Below are 18,458 nucleotides of genomic sequence, written 5' to 3'. Positions count from 1 at the left end.
TTCAAGACTGCAACACTAAACTGAGGGTACGAAGAGGGTAAAAACTTGCTATTCTTCAAGTTTTTATTAGCCATTATTAAGAGACATTAGACAGCGAAAGAAATCACATTAAGTTCTTCTTTGACTGGACAAAACTCAAAAGCAAGCGTCCACATAATTTCCGAGGGTGAAATAATTTCTCTTATTTTGAGGTAACTTCTATCTACAATTCATGTTCTAATTGGTTCTGGCAATGGAATTATCTTGCTATTTGGGCATTTGTAGTGCTGGACCCCAATACTTTAAACTGATTTTAGGTATGCCTTCTGTATGGGTTTGAAGACTGCAGGATGTTAGGCGCATGAACATTTCTTTCATTATATAGGGCCCGAGAGCAGCAGGGGCTTGGCATTCTCTTTTTTATCTATATTTCATACCTTATTAAAAGTATCCATTCTTTTCTTTCAGCGACGTACTGGAAATTGGCGACAAGCTTCCAGGTAATTGTTCATGTCCTTTGATTTGACTCATAACTTCAAGGGTAAATTTCAAGTACAGAAGTTGTTCATAGTTGTTTGTTCATCCATATGGATCGCTTGTGCGTACCTCCATCTATAAGCCCATTTGTGGACTGATGTGATCTACGATGGGGATGACTTTGATCTACTGATGCAAAGGCCAAACGATACTTTCTTGGACATGACAGGGAGACTCTAGAGTCCAAGCATAGATGAGGTATCATTTGTCAAAAAAGCTATAATTGAAAATTCACGTGGAAACTGAAAGTTTTGCCGTGCCGTGCTCGTCATTCATTGCTAGTATTATTGGTACGGTTCCCTTCCCATTTCTTTTTCACATAGAAAAGAAAAGAAAAAGACAAACTTGACAAACCTCAAGAAAGAATTTTCTTCCTTACGACAAACCAGTTGTACCAACCTAACCACCGGCATTGATATAACACTTCCCCATCAAGTGTTGAGCCGCCCAAAGACGCAGGTTCTTTGAACCTTCAGTCAATGAAATCAATTTTACGTCCCGTCGTTTAGTGATCAAGAAGGTCTTAAAGGAGGATTCTAGCCTTTTGGCATTTACCCAAGTCAAGAAGAATTTTTGAACATTAGTCGATGGATCTCCAGGGAATTTGGCCACCTGAGAAGAGTAGAGTACTTAGACCTGTCCTTCAATAAATCCAAGGGGGTCATTAGCGAAACAAAAGGCCTCTCTCATTACATAATTTGTGCCACCACCATTGAACCTTCAATTATTCATTGTGTCTCCAAATAAGCAAAGCTGAAAAAATTACCCAGTGATGTATTAGGAAATGAACCTAAATGACATCTATTGACTAATAACTTATTCAGGAAAGGTTTCCCCAAAGATAATAGTTCCAGGAGATTACCCCAATGTATTTCTGGAATAAACCAAAAAGGAAAACACAAGAGACTAGTATGTGACCTCGTGTCCCAAAGAGAATAATTCTTTTCAGTAAATTACACCAATTGCAATCAATTCACGTTGACAAAACCCTCGGATAAGGTCGGAGGATGACTTAAAATAAGAAGCTTTTTCTTTATCTCAACGCCTTGTACCTGGAGGCAAACAATATAACTGTGGCATTTCCATAAAGGAAAACATTTACATTATTTTTCTTGGTGGTTTGTTTGGGGAGGTTAATTTTTTTCCATGTCATACTCTAAAATGATTTGATTGCTACATTAGATCGAGCTTATCAGAACTAGTGCCAAAGATCAAACTCAATTAAAAAATTTATGCAAGTTTAAGGAATTGATTAATTGAATTAAAAGTTCAAGAACTAGATTGAAAAAAAAAAAAAAGTGTAAAATAAGGGAGGAAAAGTAAAACTTTACCGCTCGCACATGGTGGACAAAACAACGGTGCGCTGCTCATTCTGGAAGTCCAAGCAAGTTTTCTAGTCAAAAGTTGTTTATTTTTTTATTTTTTTATCCATCTCTTTTTACCCTTGTACGACGGGAGAAGAAAAAGCTTCCTAGACAAAACTTTCTTTTGATTTTTTAAATTGTCTTTTGAACAAGGCGGAGGAAACGCGTTTTGGTATTTGATGTAGTTTCGCCTGTGGGTTAAATAATTACACTCAAACTTAATATTCTTTAAGGACTCATATTTTGGCATTGACTTGTGTGCTCGAACATTGGCATGGTTGATTAGAAAAATTATGCAAATTTAAAGACTTGATTAGATAAATTCTAAGAACATGGACTTGACTGTAAAAGAAAAAAAAAATACTATGTTTGAACTTATCAAAATTTGTCTTTTGATGGTTGAAAATAAGGACGCGCATTTTGGCACTTCATAGAAGCTTGGTGTGGACTGAATTATTATACTCAACCTATATATTCATTTGAGGAAACGCTTTTTGACACTAGTCCACAAAAGCAAGTTTGTCTTTCCCACTTCGTACTCTAAAACGGTCCGACAGACACGTCAATTCAAATTTATTAGAATCAGTTCTAGGGGCTAGATTTGATTAGATAAATTGAAAGTTGAAAAGACCTTAACCAAAGAAAGCACAAAAATTAAGGGTCAAATTTTCCTCCAAGAGATAGTGGACGGATGTTCACACCGCTCATCTTGGAATTCCAGGTAAGTTTTTAAATCCACCTTTTTTTTTTCTTTTTCCTTTCTTTTTTTCCCTGGTACAACGTGGATCCGACGCTTCCTAGCCAAAGTTTCACGTGGACGGGCTAGCCTATAACTTTACAATTTCCTTAATTTGTGTTCTAAGACATGCCCTTTATTAAGCATGGAGAAGCCCGTGACATGCTCTTTATGAATCAATAGGTCACAGAGGATCATCCTTACTTGATAAGCAATGCATTTATCAAACTCAAAAACGAATAGGAAAGAGCAGATTTTATTCTGCTCTATACTGAAAATCAACGTGCAATAGCATAACAATTTTTTTCAAAGAAATCATCAAACCTTTCATAACACCAACTTAGCATGTCGTGTTTGGACTTTCCATTTCATGCGCATAACAAATTATTCTATATCTTTGTGACATGTTGAGTCATATGGACTTTTTTGTTCTCATAATTGATAATTTGAATCACAAAATTCTATAAAAAAAAAAAAAAAACTTTTCAGTGATTTGAAATGAAGTTAAAATTTTGTATACGTAGGTTTTTTTAAAAAATCACTGTTCAGTATTAAATAATTGTTATATTTAAAAAACGCAAAGGTCATTTCTAAATTCTTATAAACCATTGACTTTTCCTTAGTAATTCCTACTTCTAATTACAAGTTTGTGAATCATTTTCAATCTATCGCTAATGTCATTTATTGGTACCAACTTAGTAAATTACAAACGCATCTCTCCTCGTTTACCATATCTATTCATTGTTCTTATTAAATGAACTAGCAAAAATATAATCCTTTTCCTCATCGTTCTAATAGCCAACCTTGCCCCGCACTTCGCAAGGTGGGATGAGGATGGAGGTGGAGAATAACAAAATTACATTAAACAAAACAAATCAAGTTACATCTGGAACATAGGAATATTGTTTCCTCCAAGTGGGGCAAAGCTCAGTGGCCACCATTCCAAAATGAAAAGAATTGGTGGGGGGTTCGAATCCCCACATTCTCAGGAAAGGTTGGGGTAAGGACGATTTAGTTTCAAGTGTGGGTTTCAACTCCCACATCATACGGTGAGGCAAAAAGCAAAAGTCGAGAATGAGAGTTAGCGTAGGAGTAGAGTAGGACTAAAAAAAAAAAAAAAAGTATGGCCAAAGTGACCACCCAACCAGGCTCGTGACAACACTTGTGTGTATTAAGTAGTAAAAGCCCATTCAAAGAGGACCAAGACGATTTGAACGAGTAGTTAGTCTTTCAATTTGGTCTTAGTCCAAGTCATTTATTCTTACTGAGCAAAATGAATGAACTAGTGGTACTCCCTTTTTCCACGACAATGAAGTCCATCTTAGATAGGTGAATTGCAATCGCGAGAAATTCTCATGTACGGACAAATTGAGTCAAATACCAAGGTGGATGACCCTAAAATGGAATTATGTATTTCAATTGTTATTCTACAACCGTTGAGTTAAACTCTCGGGTCATGCCTTGATACTTGGTATTTGTTTATGCTATGCGTAAATTATGTGATTCAACTTCTTTAGTTGCATCAAATCCTCCCCCTTATCAAAGGCTAAGAAAATAAGAGGTGTATCACCAACCGTCAACGATAACATAAGCAATTAGAGCAATACTCATAGAATTATGACGGAGAATTTGAGGCACTTGTCATGTCTATGATCAAAATCCTTGCCGTGTAGGTGAAGTCGATGTTTGTATTTCATCGACTTCGCGTTCAGCGTAAGTCATCAACTGCACCTTGACTCGAAAGTCATCTTCCAAGTCTTCCTCTAGTTGAGAATTTGGGGCGGCGGCATCAATTTGCACGTCAAACACATCTTCTCAATGTAATCTTGTACAAAATTGCCAGTATCCTACTTATTTATGTATATCTATTGGTTAAAAAGAAAAGTTAAAAAAAAGAAGAAGGTTAAAGTATAGCAATTCTTTTGTACTACGTCTCCTAATGTAAGTTTCGGCTTTGCAACTTGACTTTTGAGTTCTACCAACAAAACCCATATCGATCACTCCTACGTAACTTTCCTTTTTTGTAATTTAGCGGTGAAGTGGTATCTAGAGGCGCTTTCGTGCACTTCAATTAGTTCATTTTGTTGGGAGATTTTAAGGGTGCATTACATCATATAGACTTGGTGGAATTGGGATTTTATTTTCAGAGTGCTCCCAATAAGGTTTAAGCCCAAGTCTCCAAGGAAAGTAGAAAATTTCTAGCCATTTGAACCAACTAAATAGAGATAAGACAAAGATCAAATACGTATTGTATTCAATAATTTTATGGATCGTGCGGTGATCGGTACTATCATATGTTAAAACATTAACTTTCTGAAAAAAAAAAAAAAAACTATAGAATGACCCTTGTTTGTCAATTCAAAGTGGCAAAAGTCTCTGTGACTGTTGTTTCACATGCTCATAAACGCGGAACACCCTTTATCTTCGAAGTCGTTCCTTGACTTAGTTTTAGCCACATCATAATAAATAAAATCGATCAATTCCATTTTTTTTTTTCATTTGGGCACCCCTGCCGACAGATGTAAAGGGACAATTGCCAGTTTCCCATTACGAGACCGGGCCTGGGATTCGATTAGGCGGCCCAATCGCGGCCTGAAGGCCCATTACGTAGCGGGCCCATTTCTCTCCGGATTCCAGCCCCTCCCCTCGCCCAAGAAAGCACGTCGACCTTCGTCTTGGCGTCGCCTGCTCATCGTGCTCGTGGCTCGTGCTGACGTATATTTTCTAGTAAAAAGGGAAAAATGCGGGTCGAGTTTCCAGCAGAATTCCAACCTGTCTGGAAGTTCACCTGAGCTGAGCGCACACCTTCTCTTCTTCTGTTCGATCTTATCCGTCTCTCTCCACGATGACAGCTTCCAGCTCCGGCGGTTCAATCCTGGTGTCCGGCAATGCTCATAGCTCCCGCTTGCATGATGCGATGTCTCCGAATCTCTGTCTCCTCTCCCGTCCGTGTCATTTCTCTCCTCTTGAATTTCTCTTGCTTTGGGATTTGTAGAGGCCGTTCAGCTCCGGTCCGGGTCACTTTTCATTGATGTTGTATAGTGTAATATACTAAATTAAGGACACTACAAATGCTATATTTTTCATACGGTGTGAGTATCATAACTTTTTTTTATATCACTTGAGTGCCATAATTTTAGTATGGCACTTATTTGTGTGCCATTGCTTTTTTTTTTCTAATCACTTGAGTACCATGTAATTTTTAATCGATGACTTGAGTTTCATAATTTTTTTAAAACGTTCACCAAGTATCATGCCATGTCGGATTTTCGACAATTGGGTAAACGCTTTTTAAAAGTTATGGCAAGTGATTGAATGAAAGTTACGATACTTAAGTGAAAACAGTACATAAATTATGACACTTGTAATATTCTTATTTCCAAGTTTGTGAGTTTAGATTCAATCTATCTCACTCGTGTCATTAAATAATACTTAAATTTCCAAAAACAAATTTTGAAAGCAAAGGTCTTTTCCGAAATCTTATAGATCATTGCCTATTTCCTTAGTAATTCCTACTTCTAAATATATTTCGTGAGTTCAAATTCAATCTATCTCACTCATGTCATTAATCGGTATAAATAGTACCCTTTTGTCTCTCCTCTTTTTACTTATTTTTTTGCCATTCTTATTTAAAAAATCTAATAACTATTCTCTCGCCTCTTTTAAGTTGGAAGTAATCATACTCTTTCGCTTGAGTCAAGCTTCAAGTCATTAGTGCATAGACCAATAAAGAAACTTTGAAAGTGTGGAAATAAATGCAAACATAAATAATGGGTTGAGTCCATAGATGCTTCTCAAGTTAGGGCTAAAAATATATTCACTTAGTCACATAAAGCTTTTATGTATTTTGTTGACACTTGAACTTTAACTACCTTATTCAATTCTTTGCTGCATTGAAAATAAGATGTTGACCCCAATTCCAAAATAAAAGTACTACTTGCATAATTCACATTTACATTTTATTTATATCATGAACCATATCCAAGTCACATGGCTCTTAGATGAGGTTATCATGAATGGTTGCACACTTGAACGAAGTGCTATAGCAAACCATGTAAAAAAAAAAATTACTCTTGTGGATCGTCCTTAGCCAAATCAATTTTACACCAACATCCAAGTCTTAAATAAGGATCAAGTCTTAAACGATAAGAACAGATGAAGACAAACCGCAATAAATTAGTGGGGCAACTTGCTAGTTTTTTTTTCTTAGATGTAACATCAAAGTCCCACAAAATTCAATTTTGATGGGCCCTCGACAAAACCGCTTCTATGATAGTTGATTTCCATTAATGCTTTGACTTACTTGAATAGATATTTCCACTGGCCGCCAGTGCAATTGCCGGTCATGACTTTTAATAAAAGAACGGACAACACTAATGGGCCTTGGCCTCCAATTCCCAAAATCCAGATTTAATTAGTAAAATCCATCAGCAAATCAATAGAAAGAATTGTTTTTCTTCAAAGTACTAATATGCATTTGATGTTGATCTACCCAAATATCTTTTAGAGATTTTCGTTTGAAAAATGTTAAGAGTACCCCTAAGGCACTTGTCAATAGTCATCAATTGTGCTTTGGTAATATTAACATTACGATAGGTTCGTAATGGATGCAGTCGAAATGCACACCCGAAACATAGCTAAATTATACTGTAGTATTCGACACTATCAACGTGATAAGCCTCACTAAAAAATTTCCACAAATTCCATTCCAACAGCAATCTAATATATGCATGGTGAGAGACGTCAAAAGAAAAAATAATTCTAACTCACGGAAGATTAAAAAAAAAAAAAAAAAGAGAGAGAATGTCAAAATACAGATGAAACTCTCAAAAACCAAGATCGTCTGAAAATTGACCGCGTTAAATACTCATTAAAAACATGCTTTTAACCAAAAAAATGAACCGGCCTCACTACTTATCTTCCTTCTCGGCCTCAGCGGCCTTTTTCATCCTTGGCCCATGTGACGATTGTTTTTTCATTTGTTCAATATGCCATATTATATTTATAATGAAAGGATAGCATTGAATATCTTTATATCGTTCAGAGATTAAATTGAACACATAGACTTAAATGAAAAGTTCAAGAATCATATTATACATTACAAATTAAAAATTTAGAGATTATATTATACATTGAATTAAAGTTCAAAAATTATTTGTGTCATTACCTCTTCAAGTTTTGTACCATATCATCTTTTATCCTCCTTAGTGCTTGATAAGTAGCTGGCCAGCATGCGTGCATGTCACGCAGGTACCTTTTGTAGGCATTTTCATCTAAAAAGTTCAGTCACCGCGTCCCACGGAATGCGTTACAATCCATCTGAATCGAAATTCTTCTATTCCTTCTGAACGGATCAATTCCTCCTAGAGCAGCACGAAGAGGAAGGGCCTCTTTCGACAAACTTCACGTCAATATCGTACCGGCATCTCTCAATCAGTAGTTGTATCAAAGTGAATGAATACCCTACGTTCATCATGCCCAAAAATAAAACAATGGGAACCAAACTCTATCAAAAAACAAGTAGGAACCACTAAGGGGGTGCATGACAAACTTTTGTTTCTGTTGCAAAAATAATTTTTTTATTCCATACCTTTTCTAAAAATAGAAATCCGTTTGGTAAACCTATTCCATTTTTCTATTTCGAAATAGGTTTGAAATAAAAATCAGAAGTAGAAATTTTCTACTTCTCTATTTTTGAATAGAAATGAGAAATAAAAATTCTTCTCATCGTTCGTCAACCGATTCTTTATCTGTCACCGTCGACCGCCATCGACCACCGTTTGCTTTGGCCGCCGCCGCCACCGATGCCGGCCGCTGCGGCTGCGGTCGCCCGATCGCCACCGGTGGCAAGTCCACCGCTAGCTGCCGCTGGTCGCCATGGTCCACCGCCGTCCAAAATAAAAAAATTTGTATCGTTATCAAATTAATTTCTATTTTTAAAGTAGAAATTTTTCATTATCAAATAGTTATTTTTGCTTAAAAACTCTTATAGAAATAGAAATAAAAAAAAAATCTATTTCTCTTCCCGAACCTATTTTTGAAACAAAATAGTTATCATTCACCCCCTAAAAAACCATAATTTTTCACGCTATTTCCAATCACCTGTATTCAATTCGTGTATTAGATTTTGGGTCGGAATCTCTCTCTCGTGAGGTTGTTACTACTAGTCAACGACAACTTGTGAAACCTTGGAAATGCAGGATGGATCAGAGCAGCGTTTTCATGAAAACCGCTATCCATTTCTCTAAAATGTCAACAAATGTAGCAGGAACAACCTTGTTCATATTTACAAAAGTGATATACATTTACTTCTTCGGCGTCCATTCTCAGAAAGAACAACCCAACATATTTACTGACCACAAACATCATAAAAACGGGGGCCTTCGGAGTCAAATCACAATCCAACAAGAATTTAAATGAGCCTGAGCAACTTTATAGTGCTACAACTTTACAGCTAATTACATCATAATCAGAAGTCAACTTGGATATGGAAGATCCTACCATTATTCTTCCTGCGTTTTCACTCTGGTCCACATCGAACACCAGCGTGCTAAGCCCCTTCCCTATGACAAATAATCTCTTGCCAATTGCAACAAGTCGGCAAGGAGGTTGAGTTAATAGCTGTGACAGTCTCTTAACCACCACCCAATCCTTGCTTTCCTTCTGCCACTTCATCAGCCTTAGTCCAGAACTTTGATCCAACACATAAAGAGTCCCATCTATGACGACTGCTGGACCTTTCCAGCCAGACGCGATGTCAGCGTCCACATGTTGCCACGAGCCCCTCGATGGTTCGTACACAATGGCATAGACATGAGACAAAAGTGAAGAACCACCGCATCGGATATATATTTGCCCATCCAATACCACAGAATCTTCTATGTCAGGAACGAGGTTAGGGTCCACGTGAGAGATCAACCATTTATGCTGGGATCATAAGTGTCCCAAGAATTGGGACCGCTCAGATCTGTACCTAAACCCCCAATTGCATAAATTTTCTCATCCAAGACTTCACAAGCAAAATAGCACCTGAAGAGCTTAACTGAATTAGATAAGAAGCTATATAACCTTCAGTGCATGAGAAAAGAAAAAAAGAAACCTGTGGAAGTTCAGTCTACAAAAAATTCCCATCAAACAATCAAGTCACCAGCTTTTATTGTTCTTATATTTCCCAACTGGTAGAAGGCAAGAAACACCACCACCAGTCAAGAGCATGAGGGTTCATTATCATTCCCTTATGGGTGACAATGTATCATAGAGATCATGAGTTCTCTCCTACCGCATAGAGTTTCAGAGGTTACTTACTTACTACTTCCTCCTCTATTGTGTCTATCAAGTTCTATTGCTGCTATATTTTCCCTAGCATTCTAATATGTGTCCTCATGAAGATGAATTGTCCTAACGCATGTCTAGAATCTACCAAAACGTCGTTTTCTGCAAAGTTTTGCACTTATAGATGAATGAAGAGAAAAAAGGCCAATCTTTCATCAAGTAGAAATTCAGATCTAAGCCCTACAAAGAAGATTAAACTAAATGATAGCAAGAAACGCCATGCCCAGGAAAATAAAAAGAAAACCGCAGTGTTTCAACATGCAAAGGCAGTACTTGGCCAATTTTATAGATTAAGAACATTAATATCACCATGTACCTCGCAATTGACAATGAAGTAGTTTCATTCCATGTGTTGGCAGAAACATCATAGCAGTACACTTCATCAGTAGGCTCTTCAACCCAACCACAACCTCCCAAAAAGTAAATCTTCTTCCCGAGCGTTTCAAATCCCATGCCTTTTCGCTTTGAAATTTGCGGGGGAATGCCTTGAATGTGCTTCCAACATCTTTGTGAGGAATTGGGGTCTAACACATAACAGAAACTACGTTCCTGTTTGTCTCTACACAAAGCATAGATCCATGCTTCGTCAAGTTTATGCTTTCTCCTGTAAGAATACCACTCATCACTACAAACTAAGTCTCTCCACCGCTTAGACACGCATTTCAAGACTGTGTGGAACTTCCGTGGAAGTCTTGCCAAGCAGGAAAGAGCGATGTCATCAGGAAGCCCAGGTATCAGAGGCATTTGAGCAAGTTCATTTCCAGCTGCCACTTGAGACGTACTTTGAATACATTCCATGTGCCTCAGCTAGGAACCGTCAAATTTAGGCTAAAAAGACAAAATTTAATCGTTTCCACACCTTCTCTCGAAACAAGCCAACAAAAACTGAAAATTGACTATCGCTCTAGGCACTGGCAGACCACCACGTAGAACAGTTAAGCAAGGAAGATTAGTTTCATCCGTGCATTTCGCCTAAATGTGGTATGCACTTGAGAGCAAAGCAATGTAGAAAGGGACCTGCAAATGAAAGAAAACAAGACTCAGAAAAAGAGCATCCAAGGATATATCTCAACTTAGGACGATACCCATATGGATTTCGTTCTAATTTCATCTAGCGCAAGTAATGAAACGACTTCATGATAAAGCATACAATTAGGTCAGGGTATAGTCCACCCGAAAGTTGGAACTTTTTGAATCCCAATGATCGAGACTGACACCGAACCTCTTTTTTTCTCTGAAATGTGAATGACAAATCAACTCAATCAACTCTTAATCGACATTCAGCTCAGCGTCACTCTCTTGAACACAGGGAGGAAGAAACCCATGAATCTCTTGTAGGTCGCGAGCGAGCTTGCCCATTCGCTCGACCACACTCGAAATTTCTACATCTCATGCATCCTCGAAACGTCAAATTGCCTCCTTTGCGGACGAATGCCGAGGAATCACAAACGACTTCCCGGAACCGAAAAAACAAGAATTAACGCGAACCCAACTCGACCCAGATCGCAAGCAAGCTAATCGCGAAAGAAGAACCGAAATCAGGTCGCAATGACGTGGGACGCGGACCGTCTAGACGCCAGAAAGAGCAGACCAGACCACCTGACGATTCCACGATTCGGAGAAACTAAGAAGAGGGAATTGGTCGAATCGAAGAGAAGCGACGCACGAACCTGGGGTTCTCCGATGATCCGACGAGACGAGAGCTCCATTCTCCCTCCGATCTGCTGGAAAATGCAACTCAGCGAGAGAAAATTGGCACGGAGAGTGTTGCGTACGTAAGAACTTGCAGGAAAAACAATCGCATTATAATATAATAAAAACGCGAACTTTCGTCTTTGGGTCGGGCGACCACCTCCCACGTCTGGGGCTGTAACCCAAAATTGCCCGAACCGGATCGGATCGGATCGGTCGATTTTGAACGATTCCCAAAGAAAATGATCCAATTCCTGATTTCCACTTTTGGAATCGGTAGCCTGTTGATCCGATTCTCGATTCTAAGGTGGGAATCAAATTGACTGAATCGAGATTAGTTAATTTATATATATAATATATTTTTTAAAATTTCTTAAAAAAATAAACTCTTATTCATTTCAATTTCTCCCATTTTTCATTTTATTTTTGACGCAAAATAGTAAATTTATGGGTTCCACTGGACCGGACTGGATTGGCCGATCGGTTCGGTTCTCGATCCAAGACCCAGGTCGGTCAGGTTCTGAGTCCCAAAATGGAAATCCGGTCTTCCCGATCCACCAATTCCACCTCGAAATTGGACTGGATCGGGAACCAATTAGTCCTATTCACGTCATGTCTAAATCGACCTATTTTTAACTAAAGAGGCAAGAATTACCTTAATTGGCCATTCGAAATTTAAAGTGATGGACTCTAAATTTATTCAATTTCTATCATTTAAATTCTGCTATTTCTATGTAGTGTCTAATTTCTCAATTAAGAATAACACGTCCTTTCTTTTCCTTTTTTTTTTTTTTTCAAAAAGAGTTACTTAGATATTACTATACATGTTGAAAGCATTACCTTTTCTTTTCTGTTTTCTATTTTTAACTCTTATCGTCGTATGTATTAGCTTTGTCGTATAAAGATATTTTAAAAAAACCTAATCTTATTCCATGCTGTTAAGCAAATTTATGGTATAATTGAAACATAAAATATTCAGAAACTTTTCTTTTTATGCATATTTTCGCCAAACTCTTTTGCTGTTGATTGTGTTTATGTACACATAGTAGAATGACCGGGACAAAACAAAGTGATCTTTTTAAAGATTTGCACGATAAAATGGCAATCGCAATCCCCAATGCAAAATTTGTAAAAGATGACATAAACTATAAAAAATAAAATAACCATTACATTTCATTCATTTAAATTGGAAAATATTAAAACCATTCATGGGGCGTTTAGGAAAACTATCAATTTGCCTCAATTTGCATAGCCTTTTTGATGTCATTGTTTTATTTTTTTATTTTTGTATGTAGATACTCTTATAACTTATTACATGCTCCATGTGAGGTGTTTCGACAGCGAAAAAAAAATTACTTTTTAACAAATAAAGGGATTTTAATTATTCTTAGACTAGTCAAATAACAAATTCATTGCAAACTGAGCCTTTGAGGTAGAAATGCAAAAATGAGCAAGTTGTGATTAGATCAATCTTGATCCAGATTTGAAGGAAGCTGATAAGAGGAAATTGACTAAATTGCACGAATAGTGCAAGTAAGGAAATCATCAAGAACAAGTTTGCTTGTCCAGTAAAATTAGAGTGGATTTAGTCATATGAAAAGATTAAGTAACCTCTTTATATGAAACATTATGGCCGACCCGATCCATGGTGGATTAAATGGACTACCCTAACCGCAGATTTAGTAGTTAATTTTCCATTTCAAAAGTTACTAAAGAGACTGAGAACTCATTAAGCGCTAATAGTTTGAAACATGCTTTTCATCATGTATATTTCCAAGCAATAGGAAAAACAACTTATCTCGGTAACGATCATACGTGAACCATACCATCCACGATGAACATCAATTTAAATATATTTGTAGTTATAAGCCCTGTAACTTTATATTGAGCCAATTTGATTGATGACAGCAAGCAATTTAGGCCACGAAATTCCTCGTTTTTCAGCCGCGAATTCTGGATCTAGTCATCTCTCGATCCTGGCCACAAATAAATCTGCATACCGCAGTGACACAGACAACACAAGTCCCCAAAGCCAGATCTCATGAGATTCGCTTCTGGCCAAATGCAAGTGTTAAATCACAAGTATATGGGCTTGGCCTTTGAGTTCGATCGGTCGCATTCAAGGTCTAATATATTCAAGAGTTGAAACTAAGCAAAACTCAAGTGATGCCTGGAGGTCGGTGGCCTCCAACAGTAACTTCCGTTACAAGAAAAGGTTCGCCACCCTTAATGCGGTTTGTAGGAAGGCCCAACCCGCAGTCCTCGTGCATCATCTAGAACGCTTTTCCTGTCAACGCTTCAAAGAAATGCAACTACGGAACAGAAAGCGAATTCGAAACCCTATAGAATTAAACAAGAGGAACCAGGTATCTGTGCAATGCCTTGCCCAGACATCAGAGCTTCGATGCAGCAACTGAAGCCGATGGTTTAGCCTTCCTAATTAAGCCCTCCTGCGTCAGTGTCACGAGTAGCTGCCATCACGAATAATCAGAAACACTCTGTGAGTCCAGATAGAAGAAAATGACAGAGAAGTATAATAAAAAAGGATAAGCAGGAAGAGGAGAGCAGCCAAAAGAACAATTTTGGTGATTACCTCCCCATTCCTACTAAACATTCGTCCAGACACAAGGCCACGGGCATTATGGGCAATGGGACTCAAAATCTGTAAATCAGTATATCCATTAGCTTCTTCACATATCTAAAATCAAACCTTTCAAGTTATCTTACCTCAAATAAAATCCAGTCATCAGCTCTTAAATTTCGGTGGAACCACATCCTGAGAAAATGGAGAGGGAGGGGACAGTTGATGTATTCTAAGATTAGTTAAAATTACTGTATGCTCAGGTTCACTTGAGAAATCAGCAGCATATAATTTGGAAGTAGATTTCATAAGTCTAGAGACAACCTTTAGCCCAGTTAATTTCATAATGATAAATATATAATAGTTTGCTCGCATTAGTAAATATAACAGCCACGAGGATTAGGAGAGAAAAATGCCCCGCTCAGGAAATGGTGCAATCCTTGCAACAACCCAGCATCATGAGACCCAACTGAAGATTAATAGAAACATGATACTTACGCGTGGTCGAGACTAACGGAATATGTCTTCAGACCCTTTCTACGGTGAGGATTCAAGCTAGTCCCCAGAAATATTAGATCCGAAGCGAATGCCACCACACATCTGCAAAAGATTGCAAAGAGATCATCTAGTATAAACCAGTCGTTCTTCTGATGGTCAAAGACTCTAGTGTCCGATCCACAACTAACACATTTGACAATCCATTTGGTCATTGTCATAATTATGTGTATTACACAATAATATAAACAGACACACTAAATTGACTTTTAAAAAACAAGCATCTCTTGAGGCAAATGAAACCGAGACTAAAAGCAATTTTGAATGGGGGCAACAGACAATCAGATACCCTCTGAGTCAAAACAGGATAGAAGTCACACTAATCTGTCCCCATGATCATTATTTGAACCCCCACAACATGCAATTGTACATCTTAAGGAAGTACCCACCTATGCAAGGCCTGGTCATCTGATAGCTTCCCTTTTGCTTTGAACCAATACCTCAAACTGTCACATGATCAGATCAGAAGTAATTCAGATGGCCACATTTCTATGCCAAATGGAACACGTATCACAACATTGCGACCTCTTGTACAAAAAGACTCTGTATCCGACTAATAAGTTATGCCTGACCTTGGAGGGGTTTCAGTCTGATTGGTGGCGTTGCTAGGCTCACAAAATCGTATCTCTATAGGCCACGGAATAAACTTTGTCGTAGCCACTTTGTTCCGATAACCCCTGAAATGTTGCCACCATTCATATGATATCAATGTAAAAACAAAAAGGCATGTAATTGTCTTCAAGATAAATATGCAAGTGGAACCCTCAAGACAACTTATAATATATATCACAAGGAAACGGTCAACAACATATCCAGTGACTAATATGAGGGAAGCTTGCTGGACTTTCTTTTGACAACAATAACATACAGAATGAAAATCATCATTTTATTTTGAAGGTATAGTAAGGGATGTGCACAAATGCACTTGCGCAGATTTGCTGGAAATATAATGGCCAAAAACAAGTGAATGGGAACAGAAAGACTAGAATACATCGTGTGCATCAGGCTATAATTGTTATCACAGTACATACCCTTACCTGGGTAGGCGAGGATCAATAAGGCGCCTTTCTCGTAGCTGTTCCATTGATAGAAGCTGCAACAAGCATGGCTGTTAAAAAGTCAAAGAAGCAATCACATGGAGAATGCAAAGAAGTGCAGTAATCTGTGTTTAATTCACTTACCGTCTCTGGAGCGGGAACAGATGGCATCGTTATGACCTGATGTTCAAATCCTTCTTCTTGTGTCTGTAGAATTGTTTATAGAGAGTCAAAAGCATCACATGATGCTGAGAGCATCTTTCTATTGTTCTTAGATAATCGACAGGATTATCATCAATCAGTGGATGCTTGAATTATGGCTAAACTTTCATGAAAGGGCGCCTGTCATACCATGGATTCTTGGCAAAACTTTAACGGATGGCATCAAATCCATCTGAAATCTCCAAGTGGACTTTAGTTTGGTTTTTTACATCTTTAAATCTTACACATTTGTATCTCCTAGGGTATAATACTTGTTATCTCAGTTCACTCATGTAATTCAGAAGCAGCTTCAATGAGCACAATGGATATATCCCCAGAGCAATAAATATGATGAAACCAATGCAAGGGTCCCACGACATCCTTATAAGATAATGATTTTAAGCAGTTTTTCACTGTTGACTTCTTAGATAATTTAACTCAATAACATATCACGGCACTCAAAATACAGAAATTCACTTCTAGAAAATTTTTAATTTCTAGAAATGGTACAAAACAGAAACTAAAACACTATCTAGCCAATCCAAGAGATAAAAGCACTACCTGAAATGAAGCAATCAATGTGAAGATGAGCGTTTCCTTTTTGGATTGCATCTACTCTGCGGGTTGCAAAATTTTTACCATCGCGTAGTCGGTGAACTTCATATATAATTGGCACTGCAATGAAGATTAATGTGCATGATGCAAAAGCAACTCGGAACAAATTTTTCAGAAAAAAGTAGACAATGCTTGTTCTCTAATTTCCTTATATTCCAGAATGCTGTTGCACTGCACACAAGTAGACACAAGTAGAAATAGAGTGGCAACACAATCAAACATTAATGTGCATGAGGTGAAAGTGACTCGGAACAAATCTCCAGAAAATAGCAGAAAACGCCGATTTCTAATTTCCAAAAATATTGTTGCACTGTGGACAAGCGGAAATAGAATTGCAGTAAGAGCGTAAATGGGAACTCCAAAGCAATTTTTCATTCTAGCTTGTCAACTCAATGAAAACAAAAATTGCAATAATGGGTGATCTAAGACTAAGATAAGGTCCATGGAGTTTTGTCAGCAGCTGACAGTTACAGGACCAGATAAACTGTAACACCCTAACTACCTGCAAGATTTTTAGAAAGAAATGCAAAAAGTGAATAAAAACTTTGTGCACACAGATGTTCAATGAAAAAGAGAAAGGACAGGAAACAGCCAGTGAGCACACTACACTACTAGGTACTGAAGAATGTACAATGAATACTTACTAATAAGGTCCCCAACCAGAAGAAAATAAACATGCAAACTGTGAATAACCTTTAGACAGTCAACAGTTTTCGATGCAGCAGCTGCAGCCTGCATTATCAGGTACCAATACTGATTAGGATTAGCATTCCTGCCTTCAAATAAACATAAAATATGCTACCACAATCAGCTTTGAAGTGAGATGAAGAGATTTCTCTACGTGATGCAGAACTAAATTTTAGTCAAGATCGTAAATTACTTTCTGTCGAGAGAAATATTTCTAGATCTAACACCATTAGTCATGGGATGCAAATCTACAACAACCTTGCTAAGCCAACTAGAAGACTGATCAGACGACATATGTCATCTTCTGTCAACAATTGATTAATGAAAATGGATGGAGGATTTCAGAAGTTCCAATGTCCTTCTGGAGGGAAGAAATTGCTGCAGATGGCTTGACATTAAGTACTTAATAAAAGCTATATAAGAATAAATTGTGAGTCAGAATGACAGTAACGCCACTCAATCAACAGAGAAACTCAATGCTTTTGTAAGTTTGCAATATCCAGAATTACACGGACAGGAAATCAATGGTCTAACAGATTAAGCATACTGCATATTGCAATTGAGTAAAAATTGGTAAATGTTGATGTAATGCACATGAATCAATGATTATAGACAGCATAACTCCACAAGCCAGAAATGATTTCTTTCACATAGGAATAGAACATAAAAACGATTGCCATGTGTTGTTTCATCATAATAGGAAAACACCAACATCAGCATCAACCACTCGTTCGATACTTCAAAAAGAGGGGTTAGATGGTTAATTATGCCTGAGCAATGAACTGCCCGCCGAAAACTTTCCCAAATCTCGGAGCCTCCGGCAAAGTGATCCCTTGAAATATGTTAACCTTCAAAACAAACATGTAATGACAACTTATTCACAGATAAAGACCACCTGTCTGCTGTCTGCTGTCCCACATTTAATCTTAGCATGTGTCGCAAAACTGTAAACAGTAGCTAGAGACCTCTAAGACGAAAATATGGGCATGCGATATAACAGTAGCTAGAGACCTCTAAGACAAAAATATGGGCATGCGATATAAATCTTGTTTCCAAGGATAACATGCACATGCAAATAAGTTCATGGAAACTAGAAATCTTCTTTTCTTAACATCATCACGCAACAAAAAGCATATCAAGTA

General features: G+C 37.6%; 3 protein-coding genes across 3 annotated transcripts in view; all 3 read right to left on the bottom strand.

The window, feature by feature from the left end:
• Positions 1-11,795, bottom strand: part of LOC104443445 (F-box/kelch-repeat protein SKIP4) — a 32,578-nt gene extending 20,783 nt beyond the window's left edge. Inside the window, 1 exon segment of the mRNA XM_010056839.3 lies at positions 11,619-11,795. The gene's annotated coding sequence lies outside the window, so the exon portion shown is untranslated.
• LOC120293446 (F-box/kelch-repeat protein SKIP4-like) lies at positions 9,049-10,746 on the bottom strand. Its single transcript, XM_039312768.1, has 2 exons — positions 10,258-10,746; positions 9,049-9,543 (listed from the first exon to the last, which is right to left on the bottom strand). Exons 1-2 carry the CDS (start codon positions 10,744-10,746, stop codon positions 9,049-9,051), a joined length of 984 nt encoding a protein of 327 aa, XP_039168702.1.
• A 1,866-nt stretch (positions 11,796-13,661) lies between the features above and the next one.
• Positions 13,662-18,385, bottom strand: LOC120293115 (acyl-coenzyme A thioesterase 8-like). The gene is given in 12 exon segments (XM_039311904.1): positions 13,662-14,111; positions 14,234-14,302; positions 14,368-14,416; positions 14,720-14,821; positions 15,166-15,222; positions 15,349-15,453; positions 15,814-15,869; positions 15,958-16,020; positions 16,576-16,605; positions 16,607-16,689; positions 17,274-17,361; positions 18,087-18,385. Coding segments are annotated over 12 exon segments (873 nt in total). The 5' UTR covers positions 18,180-18,385; the 3' UTR covers positions 13,662-14,033.
• Positions 18,386-18,458: the final 73 nt, after the last annotated feature.

Source organism: Eucalyptus grandis, chromosome 5 (genome assembly GCF_016545825.1).
Source record: "Eucalyptus grandis isolate ANBG69807.140 chromosome 5, ASM1654582v1, whole genome shotgun sequence".
Classification (NCBI taxonomy): Eukaryota; Viridiplantae; Streptophyta; class Magnoliopsida; order Myrtales; family Myrtaceae; genus Eucalyptus; species Eucalyptus grandis.
Note: the sequence above shows the minus strand (reverse complement) of the source record. Positions and strands in the feature narration are given on the sequence as shown.